A 16,558-nucleotide genomic window follows, 5' to 3' on the forward strand; every position below is an offset into this window, starting at 1 on the left:
CAGCTCCTGCTTGCTCATGTCCTGCAGGCTCTCCACGTGGTCCTTCATCATCAGGAACTGGGTGGTGGTGTAAGGGGCCACCGGTGGGCCCTTGGCGAACATCTCGGCACGCATCTGGGACGCCCGCTGCGACTCCCTCTCCTCCAGTCGCTTCTTCTCCTCCCAGGTCAGCTTGTTATACGGCTTCCAGGACCTCTTCTTCTTGAAGGGTGGCCGGCGGTGCCTCTTTCTGCCCAGCTCCCTCCAGGGCCCCTCCGGCTCAGGGCTGTCGCCCATGACCAGCTGACAATGGTGTTCCCTGTTGTCCGTAATAACAGATTGTACCATGAGGGCTTCGTAAGGGGTGCCCAATGGTTCTTCCTGACCCAGCTCCTTTGGATCCCAAGCCGAGTCTACACAATGGGCTGCTGCTGGTGGGCGGTACCCAGGTTGAGACCAATTTGACCTGGTGTTGTCATTCATGGGGCAATTCTGCTTGAAGTGACCCAGCTGTTTGCACCGGAAGCAGCATTGTTCGTTGCCCTCCTGGCGATGATAGCGAGGGCTAGATGTCACCGGTCTGTTAGGAGGTTGGTATCTAGCGGTTGGTGGGTGTGAGGGCACCGTTTGTGGTGGAGGTTGTTCCTGTGGTGTGACCTGGTTCGTCTTGCGAGTATCTGCATATTCATCCGCCAACTTCCCGGCCTCTGGTAGAGTCATGGGCCTGCGATCTCTCACCCAATCTTTGACGTCCGTCTGGATGTGATTGTAAAATTGCTCCAGGAGCATTAGTTGCAAAATGTCCTCTGCGGTGGTGGCCTGGCTGCTGTTAGCCCAGTTAGAGGCCGACCGGGACAATTGGCATGCCCATTCCGCATAAGAGTCTTTCGTGGTTTTGCGTGAGTCCCTGAACTTCTGTCGGTGGGACTCTGGGGTTACTGCATAACGAGCCAGGAGCACTTCTTTAACCCGGGCGTAGCTATGAATATCCTGATCTGGCACGGTCCGGAAAGCATCAGAAGCTTTGCCTGACAGTTTGCCTGACAATATTGCAACCCAGTCTCCTCTAGCTATTCGGTGCAGGTTACATTGTCGCTCAAAATCCGCCAGGAAGTTATCAATCTCACAGTCCTTTTCATCAAAAGCTTTAAAAGCGCTAAACGGAATCTTCCTTGCGTCTGCTGTGCTGTACTCACTGTTTGGAGAATGTGCGGCTGCTTGTTGGACTGCTGCCAGTTTTAACTGTAGTTCTGCGTCCCTTATTTGTTTATCCTTCTGTAGTTCTGCGTCCCTTATTTGTTTATCCTTCTGTAGCTCTGCGTCCCTTATTTGTTTATCCTTCTGTAGTTCTGCGTCCCTTATTTGTTTATCCTTCTGTAGCTCTGCGTCCCTTATTTCTTTAGCCTTCTGTAGCTCTGCGTCTCTTATTTGTTTATCCTTCTGTAGTTCTGCGTCCCTTATTTCTTTAGCCTCCTGTAGCTCTGCGTCCCTTATTTGTTTATCCTTCTGTAGTTCTGCGTCCCTTATTTCTTTAGCCTCCTGTAGCTCTGCATCTCTTATTTGTTTATCCTTCTGTAGCTCCGCGTCTCTTATTTCTTTAGCCTCCTTCGCTAACAGGTCCATCACTTTCAGCACCACATCCGTCGTTGGGTTCGGGCCGAACCACGCTAGCTTCTCTCTCATTAGCTTGTTGGCTGGCGATTCCTCCTCCTGAATCACTGGTGTCTCCATCTCTTGTACTGCTGGCGTTGCTGCAATCCCGTCCTCCTGGTCTAGCTCCATTGATTCTGCTATGATGACCCGCTTGGTTTTGTTGCTAGCAATCCTTCCACGAACTTCCAGTAGTTCTTCCAGTGTCTGCTTGGAATCCGGGTGTGAAGGGGAATAGAAGGGAAAAATCCCACTGCTACCAACCAATTGTGACGGTATCGGTATGATATCCCCGTCAACGTTCCCTTCTTCCCATAACGAAAATCACCCCAATATTCCACGAGGAGGGATATCCCTGGAATCGCCCAGAAAGCCACACATGAGACCAGCTTACTGCTTGAACAACACAGACTTTAATGTTATAACACACACAGCTTATATATCATTTCCAAAACTGTTACAATGACAAATCTCCGCCCCCCTCAACCTGGGGCTTCCATACAGATGACTAGGTAGACACGACGGGGCCGATGCTGAAACACATTTTCTTTAGACAATGACATCAATGACGCTGAGCACTAGCTGTACTGAATACATCAACCAGACCGCTCGACCCCGCATAGAGAGAGATAATTACCACAATGAAGCAATCAGAATAATTAACACAAGCCACTTAAACCCAGCTCTCCTTCACACAACACAATAGATCAATTAACCTTTAGAAATAGTGAGGGGACATTAGCACATCAATAACCTGGCTAGCAGGGAGCAGTAAACTGAGACATATAGGCAAATGTATCACAATGTCCTTTTTTTCCCACAAATAGGGCTTTCTTTTTGGTGGTATTTTCTCACCTCTGCGTTTTTTATTTTTTGCGCTATAAACAAAAATGGAGCGACAATTTAGAAAAAAATGCAATATTTTTTACTTTTTGCTATAATAAATATCCCCCAAAAATATATATATAAAAAAAAAAAATTTTTCCTCAGTTTAGGCCGATACGTATTCTACCTATTTTTGTAAAAAAAAAATCGCAATAAGCGTTTATCGATTGGTTTGCGCAAAATTTGTAGCGTTTACAAAATAGGGGATAGTTTTATTGTATTTTTATTAATAATTGTTTTGACACATTTTTGGGACCATTGTAATTTTCACAGCAAAAGTGTTTACTGTGAAAACTACAATTGCAGTTTGGGAGTTAACCACTAGAGGCGCTGAAGGGGTTAAGTGTGACCTCATGTGTTTCTAACTGTAGGAGGGCGGGGCTGGATGTGTGACATCAGTGATCGTCTTTCCCTATATCAGGGAACAGACGATCAATGACAGCGCCACTGTGAAGAACGGGGAAGGTGTGTTTACACACACCTCTCCCCATTCTTCAGCTCCAGGGACCGATCGCGGGATTTCCGGCGGCCGCGGTCAGGGAGCTTCGGACCGGGTGACAGGCGCGCGCCCGCGACCCACGGCTGGGCATTTAACAATCACGTACAGGTACGCAATTGTGCCCAGTCGTGCCATTGTGCCGACGTATATCGGCGTTAGGCGGTCCTTAAGTGGTTAAAGCGGAGGTTCTGACAAATTTTTAAATTTTTTTTTTTTTTTAAAAGCCAGCAGCTGCAAATATTGCAGCTGCTGACTTTTAAAAAATGGACACTGTCCAGTGCGCCCGCTCTTCCCTCGGCTGTACCCTTTGTTGCCCTTTTTAAAAGGCCCACCAAAGATGAAGCATGCTGACCATTTCAAACAGCAGCAGCACAAACGCAGTGCAGTGATGTGAAAAGTCTATCGTGCATCAATTTGAGATGAGGGGGGCTGATGTACAAAGCAGCTCTTGCGTTTTTAGCTTAAGGCCTGCTTTAAATTACAAAATGTATTGTGTAGCAGTTACACATTATAGACAATTACCGTATTTATCGGTGTAGAACACGCACTTTTTTCCCCTGAAAATAGAGGGTAAACCATGCCTGCGTGTTATACGCCGATATCTGTTTTTTACCAACAGGGGGTGGGAATTGGGCCGCCCACCCCGCCTCTCCTGGCCATGGGACAGCGCTGGCAGTAAACTTTGACGTTCAGAAAACATTACTGCCAGTCCTTTGTCATATACCGCTCCTCCTGTGCAAACTCTTAATGTAAATCTAAGCCTCTGCATACCAATTAACGCCGCTCGTTGTGACTGCTCTTCTCCTCCTGCTCTGCCTTCCCCTTGGGTGTAGCTTTTGATTGGAGGAGGAGAGTGGTCATGTGCCCGTCAATGAAGGAATGGAGAGCAGTCACATGACCGGGTCCACGAGAGAGAACAACGTTAATGGAGATATTTTTAGAACTTTGCTTTACAATGAGAGTGACACAGTGTATGAGAAGGGGCTGACAGTGTGAAGTTTTCTCCACTTTAGAGTATGCTGGCAGCGCTGTCCCTGTCCCAGCGCTGGGAGTGCAGGGGGGGGTCTTTATAATGAAAGGGGGCTGCGATGTTGTACAGGGGTGTACTATGCCAGGGGACCGTGTACTATGCCAGGGGACCGTGTACTATGCCAGGGGACCGTGTACTATGCCAGGGGACCGTGTACTATGCCAGGGGACCGTGTAATATGCCAGGGGACCGTGTAATATGCCAGGGGACCGTGTAATATGCCAGGGGACCGTGTAATATGCCAGGGGTCCGTGTACTATGCCAGGGGGCTGTGTTAAAAATGTTTCCTGAAATTTCGAGTCACACCTAGGGAAACAAGGTGATGGGGAGGGAGCTTCAGAATACAGCCTGTGATTGACAGCCTCGGATCTGTTTCTGTGTGTGCTGTCTGAAGGAGGATGTGTCTCTTTCCTCCAATCGGCTCTCCTCATTGAGCTCTTCGTAGTGTAACTTCAGTTCTCCCCAATGTTTTCTGACAGCTCAGACAAACTTTATAAATTCATCAGTTTGAACTGATGTAGAGAAGAGAAGACTGCAGATAGGTACAATGTATGTAGGCGTAGGACGATTTGTTTTATCCCTGTGTATCACCTGAGGCCAGTCAATTCACTGGGTACAGTCATGGCAAAAATATTGGCACCCCTGCATTTCTGTCAGATGATGCACCACTTCTCCCAGAAGATTGTTGCAATTACAAATGTTTAGGCTTTCTCATGTTTATGTATTTTGTTTGTATTGGTATGACACAAAAAAAGTGGAGAAACAAAAAGCTAAGGGTGCATTCACACCACGATTTTATCATCCTACTTGTTCTCACGATTTCACGGTTTGAAATCGTACAAATCTTTATGGCAAAATGTATCCATTCACTTCCATTCATTAATGTAGGTCCCCAAGTGCATCCGATTTGATCCGCATCAGATTTGATACGATTTAAAATCGCATCAAAAATCGTGTTTGACCACGATTTTTGGTCCTGATTTGAAATCGTATTAAAATCGTGTCCGATTTTTTTTTTTTTATATTGTGGTCAATCTAAAATCGTAATAAATCGGATGACTGTGCGTTTTTATCCGATAAATCGTACCCGATTTTTTAATACGCATGCGCACTAGACACTGGAACGAGCTAGAAACTTCAAGAATCTTCTTTTTCCCAGAAAGCCAGACATTATTTAAAATCAGGATCCGATTTTTTAGTGAACATTTTTGACATACGATTACATACGATTTTGTCATATACGATTCCATCCGATTTAACGGTCCGATTATCGGATATAAAAATCGTGATGTAAACCTAGCCTAAATCTGACACATTCTGTGCAAAACTCCAAAAATGGACTAGACAACGTTATTGGCATTTTCTCAAAATTGTAAGAAATAATTGCTTTCCAAGTTTGTGATGCTCCTGTAATTTGTAGTTAAACTCGCCTATATTAGTTAAAGCGGAAGTAAACCCTTCTATTTTATAGTTTCAAAAAACAGTTAACATTCCCGGCATGCCGGAAATGCTAGCTGTCACATTGGTTGTGCTCTCAACCAAACTGTCAAACCATCCAATGACCGGTGTCATAATGGATCACATGTGCAGCATTATGGCAGTTGCAGATTAAACAGAGGCCAAGATGGCAGCTTCCTTGGCTGAAAACAATAGAAGGGTTTACTTACACTTTAACAGGTGCTGTCCATATAGAAATCACACCGGAAACCTGTTAAAATGGTGAAAAATGTACTTCGCCTTTCTGTTGTGTGTCTGTGTGAAACACGGAGTATGGGGAAGAGAAATTTGAGAACAAAAATTTGACAAACAGAAATATGCAGCACCATGGAAAAATCCCAGTCCAGTGGGGCGGCATATTTGTAGTGGGTGTGAAGGGGTTAAAGAAAATAATACAGTCTCTACAATCGAACATGATGGAGGTTCGCTGATGTTGTTTTGCTGCTTCAGGCACTGGATGTCTTGACTGTGTGCATGGCATTAATCTGAAGACTATCAAAGAATTCTGAAGTGCAATGTAGGGCCCAGTGTCGGAAAGTTGTCTCTCTGTCAGAGGTCATGGGTCTTGCAGCAGGACAATAACACAAAGCACACATCACAAAGCACCCAGAAATGGTTTAAGACAAAGCACTGGAGAGTAGTGAACCCGCCAGCAATAAGTCCAGAGCTAAATCCCATAGCGCACCTGTGGAGAGATCTCCAAACAGCAGTTTAGAAAAGGAACCCTTCTAATCTGAGAGACCTGGAGCAGTTTGTCGAAAGAAGAGTGGTCCAAAGTTCCAGTAGACAGGTACAGGTCTAAGAAACTCATTGATGATTACAGGAAGCGATTGATTTCAGTAATTTTTTCCAAGGGGTGTGCTACCAAATATTAAATTCGGGTGCTAATGAAATTACAGGCGATCTATGAGGAGCGGGAGAGCTGGTGTATGGTGGAGAGACACCCCACACAGTACTGGTGCAGAGCCGAGAGAAAACATTTCCCCCACCATTTGCGAAGTGTCCTGAATGATCAGCCGCCGCCATGCTATGAATCAAGATGCTCCTGGGCTGTTGTAACCCCTAGACACAGGGAGAAAAGGCACTTTGCTGATGCTGGCAAGGGACATTTGGTGTGACTGGTATTTGAAGCAAAAGGCGCCTGTGAGAGTTTGGAGAAATGTGCACTGCCATCAACATCTGTGATATCCTCCTTGGAGATCTTCCCATTCTCATCACTTTGCTCTCAGCTAATTCCCCTTTTATTTTCGCTCGTGCACAATAAAGCCGATTTGTGTCAAAAATTCGGGTGCTAATAATTTTGTCCAGTCCAGTTTTGTAGTTTTGCATGGAATGTGTAAGATTTTAGTGTTTTTTTTTTTTTTTTTGTCTTACGCTTTTTTGTGTCACACCAATACAAACAAAATAAATAAACATGAGAATTCCTAAACATGTGTAATGGCAACAATGGTCAAAGTGGTGCATTATCTGACATCAGGAGTGCCAATTTTTTTTGGCCATGACTGTATAAGTAAGGGTTTACAAGGGTTTTCCATTAATTGATAGTTAAAGCAAATGGAGATCAGCAAAGCAAATGTTATTTTAGTGACATTCTGTCACCACGACAATGGGCAGCATCGGGTATTCGCAGGGGAGATGATATCTTATAAAGGGGAATTGTTACTCTGTCAGGTAAGAGTCTCCAGTGCTCAGAGAAAACAGTGTACTATGTAATGTCTGCATGTTTTTCGTGTCAGGCAAAAGTACAGCTTTATGTTAATTTCTAAACAGAAAGCATTGTTCTGTATGTCGTCGGCTTTGCTTTCATGGAACAAACCGCTTTTCACAAAAGCGGTACAAAGACCGTGTTTTTTTTGTTTTTTTTCCGGATGCCAATTTTTTTATTTTTTTTTATTCAGATTGGTTATAGATTCTGTCGATCATGTGAGCACATATAGTTGCATAACGTTTTTTTAAATGGTTGATTGAGTTGGCCCCTAAGGGAGATCTATTAAACAAGTTACTAACAGTCGGGCGCATGCTTTTGTGCCTGATTTGTACACGTAAAAAAAAAATAGTTAAGTAGGAAAGGGTATTATTATGATTGATATGCAATGAGTTTTCTAAGCAAAAATCAGGGAAAGAATTCATATATTCAGTTGTGATTGATTTAATATTAATAATAATATTATTATTATTATTATTATTATTATTATTATTATTATTATACATGATTTATATAGCACCAACAGTTTTCCCAGTGCTTTTCAATGTAAAAAGGAGACAATACAGAGGATTAAGAGGGCCCCGCTCAGAAGAGCTTACAATCTAATAGCTGTAACATTGCCCCTGTATTGCACCACTTTGCATTGCAGCAGAAATGCTAAATCACTAAATTGCTGAGACTACTCCAATAAATTTTAAACTGTATAAAAATGTAAAATAAAAACAGTGTATGGTATTGAGTACGATAATTGGTACGTTTATATTTAGTAACTGTCCTGTGTGAACTTGTAATCTTCAGGATGGAAGTCTGCAGTGTCCTTCATGTAAAACCATTTATGGTGAAAAAACTGGAACTCAGCCCAAAGGAAAGATGGAAATCTATTTAATCCCGCAGTCGTTGCCTGGTCATCAAGATTGTGGCACTATCCACATTATATATACCATTAATCCAGGAATACAGGTACATTCTTTCTGCACTGATCATTTCTGCTGGTGGAGTCCACTTATAAAATAATCTGAACCTAGTTTATCAGTTTGTGTCGTTTGTAAAAGTATTTGGTCACGACTAATGCTGGAATACACGCACAGAATTTCAGCCGAAACTGGTAGTTTTCGGAAAGATCTTTCGACAATCGTGCCGTTGGGGGACCCAACTTTACTGCCGATTTCGACTGTGGGTCCGGCTAATGTTGATGGAGCCGATGCTAAAAGTATTACCTTTTCAACTAAAGTGTATGTTGTAATCGAAACAATAAGAATATTCTGTTTTGTATACTCAATATATGTTTTATTGTTATCCAGTGGTCACTACAATAATGTAAATGTGATTATTCTGTCAATTCGCTTTTGCCCTGATGAATAATCATTTAGGGGCAGATCCACATACATCTAAGATACGCTACGCCGCCGTAACTTATTATTATTTTTTTTTTTAATCCGCGCCATTAGTTACGGTGGCGTAGTGTATCTAGCGCGGCGTAAGGGCGCGGATTTCAAAAGGATCTAATGGGGGTGTGTTTTATGACCAGACGTAAACAAAGTTTTTTTGGAACTGCGCATGCACCGTCCCTGGGGGTATCCCAGTGCGCATGCTCAAAATTAAACCGGATCCAGCCAATGCTTACGACGGTGACGTCATTCTACGCAAATTCCTATTCGTGAACGACTTGCGCAAACGACGTCGAAAATTCAAAATTGTACGCGGGAACGTCGGCCATACTTAACATTGACTACGCCTCATAACAGCAGCTTTAACTATACGCCGGAAAAAGCCGAGCGAAAACGACGTAAAAAAATGCGCCGGACGTACGTTCGTGGATCGCCGTAAATAGCTAATTTGCATACTCGACGCGGATTTCAACGGAAACGTCACCTAGCGGCCGCCGAAAAATTGCATCTAAGATCTGATGGCGTACTAAGACGTGCGCCTGTCGGATCTAGCCAAGATGCCGTTGTATCTTGTTTTGAGGATTCAAAACAATCATACCACGCCGGCGTAATTTCTTTGTGGATCTGCCCCTTAGTCTGCAAATGGCTGTAATTCTGTGTGTGTATGGCCAGCATAAGTAAGACAACTAGAGGCAGGACTGTATGTCCGCTTTTCACAAATATATTTAAAGAAACCAAAATAACCTGCGTGTTTTAATAAGAAAAAAAGGCTACTGCACCAAAACATCTGAACACAAAATGTACAATAATGTATACTCAAATAGTGTGCTACCCCTTTTTAAGAAATGACTTGGTCATCATAAATTATATACATATAAAAAATATCTAGATGAATGTGCAAAATACAATTAATGCTTCAGTGTCCATATATTACACACATAAACTCATAAAATGAAAAAAAAAAAGATTCTCACAAGTAAATGATGCAGCAATGACATCCAATGAGAAAAACGTGTCACCGTATATAAAGCTTTCAATACAAAATTGGTATTGGCACAGCTGGGCAAACAAATATATGTTAGAGACCCCGTCACCTCACCTCTGCAGGCCAAGGTGACCATGTCTCTTCAAAGGGACCTCCCCAACTCTCCATAAACTCACTTTACCTGCGCTCCCTTGCAGCTCCTTGGTCACTTCAGCCAGCGCTGAAATTGGCTGTGTTGGGGACCCCACGCTGCTGGTCATGTGATTGGGCTAAGGCTTAGCAATTGGCTGCTAGGCCAGGGCACTGTCACAAGAGGACACATCACATGCAATAAAGCACAGGTAGGGCCAAGTATATGGGGTCAGGGATGGGAATGGGGAGCCCTTTCCAGAGACATCACCTAGCTCTGCACAGGCAAAGGTGGAACTTACTTTCTTGTAGACCATAGGAAATGTAAATTTGGGCTGATGGCAACTATGTATACATGTATAGAACACTGATATCCCCTATTCTTCTTCTTTTTTTTTTTGCCAAACCTTTAATGGACCACAGTATAGATCACAGATTAGTTGGTAATTTGGACCAGGTTTTGGGACATTTGCCAGACAGTGCTCCTGTTTTTCCCAGATCAGGACGCACAGTGTTTCTATATAATTTGTATTACAATAGCAGTCGCTCGATGGGCTTGCAAGAAGACTTTTCTCCAGTGAGATCTATAAGGAAACTGAGCATAAGCAATACTGCAAAGCCTGCCGGTGAAAGATGGGCTCCCACACCTGGGCTAGGTCACTGGCTGATCTGTGGTCTGCAGTGGATAAATGGATAATGTCATAACACAATTAGACTTTCTTACATCTGGTGACATCCTCTTTCTGCAGGGTCCAGAACACCCAAACCCAGGAAGGCCTTATTCAGCACGGGGCTTTCCTCGCCACTGTTATCTTCCAGACAATGACAGAGGAAGATTGGTAAGTGAAATTAACATGTTTGAATCGTCCAAGGCTTTTACTTTCAAGAATTGTATTTATTTTTAATGTATTGATATTTGTTTTGTTTATAGGCCAAAAATGTTGTCTCCCATATTGTCCTTCACTTTTATTTATTAACGTTAACTCACAAAATTCAAAACTGATAACTGGAACAAATAACTTGCTCTAACTTTCCTTTACTGGACTGACCTGTAAAACATATAGAAGTAAAAGCAAATGTGTAGACCAGGTGTCTCAATCTGGCGTCCCGTGAGGCATTGCAAGGCTGACAGTTACAATCATGACTCCCACAGGCAGAGGCAAGATGGGACTTGTAGTTTTGCAACAGCTGGAGGGTTGCCAGTTTGAGACCCCTGGTGTAGACAGATATACAATACTTCAATTTAAAGGGGTTGTAAAGGTTTGTTTTTATTTTCTAAATAGGTTCCTTTAAGCTATTGCATTGTTTGTTCACTTTCCTTTTCCCCCTGATTTCCCTTCTAAATGTTTTTTTTTTCTTTGTCTAAATTTCTCACTTACTGTTCCTCCTCAGTAAGCTGTTCTGGCTGACTAACCCCCAGCCAGAACAGCTCGGATTATGGGGGCAAGTTTACTGAGGAGAAACAGGAAGTGAGAAATTCAGGCAAAGAAAAAAAACATTTAGAAGAGAAATCGAAGGAACAGGTAAGTGAACTAACAATACACTAGCTTAAAGGAACCTATTTAGAAAATAAAAAACAAACCTTTCAACCCCTTTAATTCATTGATGAGCACAGGAAGTCCTAATCCTTTGTGTTACACTGCCATCTACAGGAGAGATGTTAACCAGCACAGGATAACCCTGCCTACTACCAGCATGCTCAGTTTTATACCAGTGTCCTCAGGAGAGAACATGTTTTCTGGAATTGAGGAGCGTTCAGGGGCTGCTGGAAAAAAACACCCAAATGCTCCTAAACATCCGTTTACTAGCTGCAGTGTACATGAGGCCCAAATATGACACCGTTCTGCTAGACTTCACTGGTTTAGCAATGGAATTGATGCTATTTCTGGAGGAAGAATCTTTTCAGACCCCTTTCAGTTTGTGGCTACAACACCAAAACGTAGACTTAATGTACACGGGGTGTTTTAAAACCTCTTCTGAATGATTTAACTTGACAGATATTAACCGACGTTTAAAAACGTCCATTTTGCTGCATTTGCGAGTTTCGATTGAAATTTTTTTTTTGCAAATAGTCCAAAATGTATCTCCAATTAAAAATGCCTGTAAACGAAATGCGGCTAAACATGAGTTACCGCGTTTTCACGCATTTACCAGCTTTTACAGGCATTTGGAGTTTTCAAATGCCTCTGAACATCTGTCCTGAACACATTTTTTTTTTTTTGCTTTCCAAAAAAAGCCTCTAAACTCAACTGCCTAGAAATGACTATAAACAACCCTGTGTACATGTACTGATAAAATTGAGGAGAGTTCAGGGGCAGCTGAAAAAAATACCCAACTTCTCCTAAATGTCCATTTACCAGCAGCAGTGTACATGAAGCCTAAGAGATGCTTATCCTTTCTTATTGTGGCTTCTGTCAAGCAGGGATGGCTACACACTGATCGAAATTTGTCTGGTCCCTGCTGAACAGGCCAAATTTCCATCAGTGTGTGGCCACCTTAAAGTATATCTAAAGGCAAAACACCTGTCAGTTTTTTTTGCGCTCTGTGCCCATGTTAAGATTCACCTTCTCTGTTTGGTCTCTTTACCATTTATTATTGAAGGTAAAAGAAAATCCCAAATTTTGATTGATCCCAGAAAAATAAGAGAGGGGAAATGTTCCCATGGGGACACTAGTTCTGGTGACCTGGGGCTCCCCACGGAATTCCCTTTTAATTTGCAGAGATGTCCTCTCACTTCCAAATGTTCAGAAAGCTCCCAATTGCAAGTATGCATCAGGAGCTTTCCTGTCCCCACCGGTGGCTGTGCTGGGAGCAGGCAAGGCACGCAGTCTCCCAGCATAGAAAGGTGTTTACATAGGGCCATGCCGGTTTTTAATAGCAGAGGGACTGACAGGAACACCAGGGATTTCACATAAAGGAAACCATACAAAAAGAACAGGATACCTTTTCATATAACTACATAGTACACCAGCCACATAGCAGCAATAAATGAAATGTTGGGGCAGATCCATAAAGAGAGTACGCCGGCGTATCTACTGATGCGCCGTCGTACTTTCAAATTTCCCGCGTTGTATCTTTGTTTTGAATCCTCAAAACAAGATACGACGGCATCTGGGTTAGATCCGACAGGGGTACGTCTTCGTACGCCTTCGGATCTAAGATGCAATTCTTCGGCGTCCGCTGGGTGGCGTTCCCATCGTAATCCGCGTCGAGTAAGCAAATTAGCTATTTCCGACGATCCACAAACGTACGAGCGGCCGTCGCATTCTTTTACGTCGTCTCTAGTTTTTTTTTTCCGGTGTATAGTTAAACCTGCTATTTGGTGGCGTACGCAATGTTAAGTATGGCCGTCATTCCCGCGTATAATTTAAAAAAAAAAAATGTGTTTGCGTAAGTCGTCCGTGAATCGGGATGGACGTAATTTACGTCCACGTCAAAACAATGACGTCCTTGCGACGTCATTTAGCGCAATGCACGGCAGGAAATTTAGGGACGGCGCATGTTCAGTTCGTTCAGGGCGGGGACGCGCTTCATTTAAATGAAATACGCCCCCCTACTTGCCGATTTGACGCCGCGAGAGATACACTACGCCGCCATAACTTACGGCGCAAATTCTTTCAGGATTCAAACCAAAAAAAGTAAGTTACGCCGGCGTAGCGTATCTCAGATACGCTGCGCCGGGGCAGATATTTGTGGATCTGCCCCGTTGGGTTTACATATCCTTTAAGTGTTTTATGAGCTGTTTTGCCATGGTAGACATTAATATCTGTTGGTGTTAAAGCAGCGTTTTGAATGAAAATGTGCATTCAATATAAAGAATTATATATATATATATATATATATATATATATATATGACAAAAAGTGAAGTCATTGCATCATAGCATACTTATTAATTTTTTCTGATTTTGGCCTCCTTAGCTATGACATGACCTGGTGAGAAGGAGTAGCAACCTATATGTGCTGTTTAATTTCACAACGAGATGTGCTGTTTTTCTATAACTGTTATGAGGTTATATTGTGTGACCAGTAAATAAAGCTTATTGGAATTTGTCTTTAGTTTGCTTATATTGGATCTATTTATTTAACTGTTTTTTATTTTATTTTTTTAGTTAGTTTGAATAAACAGTGCCACCTACTGGCTGCTTGAAAACACTGCATTATGGGACGGAACTGTTGCAGAAAAGTGACTTATTGATAGCATTTACCAGTTAAATAACTTAAAACCACTCCAAGTCGCCATTCTTTTACATAAAATTTAAAAAAGGGTCTGAGACATTACACGTCTTTTAAAAGTGACCGTGTAAGGTTCTTATAAGAGAATAGATGATTGATATTAAATATCAGTTTCACTAGCTACTTCGTTTTAGCTGATCATAAATGGGAATCACTCATTAGTCACTTAAATCTCCAAGAATACAGTAGCCAGTGTAATACTCAGTAGTGTTTATAGCAGGTGTCGCTTTCTTGTAGCTGGATTTTTCATTTACTTGTTTATGGAGAATCCATTAGAGGAGTGTGACATCATTTGGCTTTGTAATGTCAACAGGGAATTCTGGAAGTTATGTTTAGCCATCAGAGTCTGATTAAAAAAAAGAACCTCTGAAGTAGCTTGTCAGCAATTGCACAACACAGAAATCTGAAATGTTACTTAGTTTAACTGTACTGCATTGTGTTATGGCCAAAGAATACCATATACTGCATACTAGACAAATTCTGCTAAACAGCAAATAGCCACACTGCTTGCAAAGGATATGAATGTTATTAAATAGAGAATAATAAAAAATAAACTAAAAAAGGAACCCTAAACTAATAAAAACAAGTGATACTAAAGTTTTTTTTAATTGTTTTGTTATTTAAAAAAAAAAAAAGTTATACTTGACTGTTCTTTGCAGTTGGTTTTGCACAGAGCAACCTGGATCCTCCTCTTCTCGGGTGCCTTTTCAGTGCTCCTGGCCTCTCCCTCCTGTTAAGTGCCCCCACAGCAAGCAGCTTGCTATGGGAGCACCCGAGCCGAGTCAACTCCCTGTGTCCATTCAGACACAGAGCTGTGGCCCCGCCCCCTCTCTCTTCTCCTTGGCTTACTTTGATTGGCAGCAGCAGCTGGCAATGGCGCCCCACTTCTGTCTCAGCCAATAAGAAGGGGAGTCCTGGGCAGCGGAGACACTTCTACAGCATCACTGGATCTAGATGGGCTCAGGTACGTTTTTGGGGGGGTGGGGGGCTGATGCACACAGAAGGCTTTTTTATCTTAATGCATCAAATTCATAAAGATAAAAACTTCTGCCTTTTACAACCACTTTACCTTGGTGAAAATATTTGTATTGTGTTCAGTAAAATGTGTCTGGTGTGCAAAACAAAAATATATACATTTTAGCTGAATTAGTCTAATAATCTGCCCTACATGAGAAATCCCTAAAAGATTCAGGAAAAACTCATAGTACTATAGCAACTAGTTTGTTTGTAAAAATGTAACTTTTGTTAACGCATTACACATCACTTTTTTTTCTTTTCTTCTTTAGGTACTAGAGCTTCTAAAGGTTGCCTGGGCCAGGCGATTGATATTCACCATTGGCGTTTCAAGTACAACGGGTGAATCTGACACTGTGGTGTGGAATGAAATCCATCACAAGACAGAAATGACCTCAAATATAACTGGACATGGTTTCCCTGACGCAAACTACCTGGACAATGTTCTTGCTGAGCTTGCCTCTCAGGGAGTGTCCGAAAACTGCTTAAACATGTAAAAGACTTTCTAGCTGGCTGCCTACTTGTGATTTGTTGGGGGTGGCGTTCAGTTCATTTACACAATGCCTTAAAGTTATGGCTTAAATTTGCATTATCTATATATATCTATATATATATTTTGGTAAGCAATACGTATCTATTAGGGGTTTACAAAAATGCTAGGGAAATATTTGGTTTATACAAGACTAGCATGCGAGCATAATGCCAACCCTGCAGGACAGGGGCCAACCATTATAAGTGTTCCATTTGGTCTTTCCCAACATGTGTTCATCATTGTGAGATGTCTTCTACAGATGGCCTACACTCGAAAAGATCTGTTTGTTTTGGTGGTGCAGGGTAATGGGGCAGCCGGTGTGAAACAATTTAAATCCCTTCTGCAAATGTCCAAGATCAAGCAGGTTTACCCCAGTCTTTGTCCTTGCCTGCACACAATATTTCTGTCTGAATTTAAATGAAATGATTGGGGACATACACACAAGGACCTACTGTTTTGGACAAAAAAATCAGTATGCAAGTACACTAGCCAACAACAATTTATCTGCATGGTCATTTCAGTGATCAGACTCCAATAAAGTGAACTTAATGGCTCGGGGTTACTATAAGTTTGTACTATCTTTTTTAACAGAACCAGTAAGCCGGGCAGACTACTGCAGTCTGAGCTGCAATGTGTGGAGATTGCCAGCAGAAAGTTAATTTTGCTGTATGTTCACATCGGGATTGCAGAAGTTACCTAATACTTATGAAGTTGCCTATTACCTGTTTGCCTGGCTCTGCATCCCCAAAATAACATCAAAGAAGAGCAGAAGCTAAGTGTCCCATTGATCAAATAAAAAGCAAAATCTTTAGAAAATTTTAATGCCCTAAATATTCTCCTAAATCTTTGGTCAAGTGATGGGCCAGGTCTCTAGTCCTTCTTCTTTTTTTTTTTTTTTTTTTTTTTTTTTTTTTTCTCCTTTCTCCTCTACTGTAGAGTGCTAGGATCCTTCTTTGGATTACCATGTTGGTGTTTGGTGATGTGGACACCTTCATTTGGCTGTCCATTGGTGGTGGGTACCCTACAGCTT

At 42.2% G+C, this 16,558-nt stretch overlaps 1 protein-coding gene across 2 annotated transcripts in view; it reads left to right on the forward strand.

Moving 5' to 3' along the window:
- Positions 1-16,350, forward strand: part of DTX2 (deltex E3 ubiquitin ligase 2) — a 97,182-nt gene extending 80,832 nt beyond the window's left edge. For both annotated transcript variants that reach the window (XM_040336865.1, XM_040336866.1), the window contains 3 exons: positions 8,044-8,205; positions 10,497-10,586; positions 15,269-16,350. In XM_040336865.1, the coding sequence (XP_040192799.1) occupies positions 8,044-8,205; positions 10,497-10,586; positions 15,269-15,493 (477 nt within the window). In that variant the 3' untranslated portion in view covers positions 15,494-16,350. The remainder of the gene's footprint in view (positions 1-8,043; positions 8,206-10,496; positions 10,587-15,268) is intronic.
- The last annotated feature ends 208 nt before the right edge of the window (positions 16,351-16,558 follow it).

The sequence above is a fragment of the Rana temporaria genome, chromosome 2, assembly GCF_905171775.1.
Source record: "Rana temporaria chromosome 2, aRanTem1.1, whole genome shotgun sequence".
NCBI classification, from domain to species: Eukaryota; Metazoa; Chordata; class Amphibia; order Anura; family Ranidae; genus Rana; species Rana temporaria.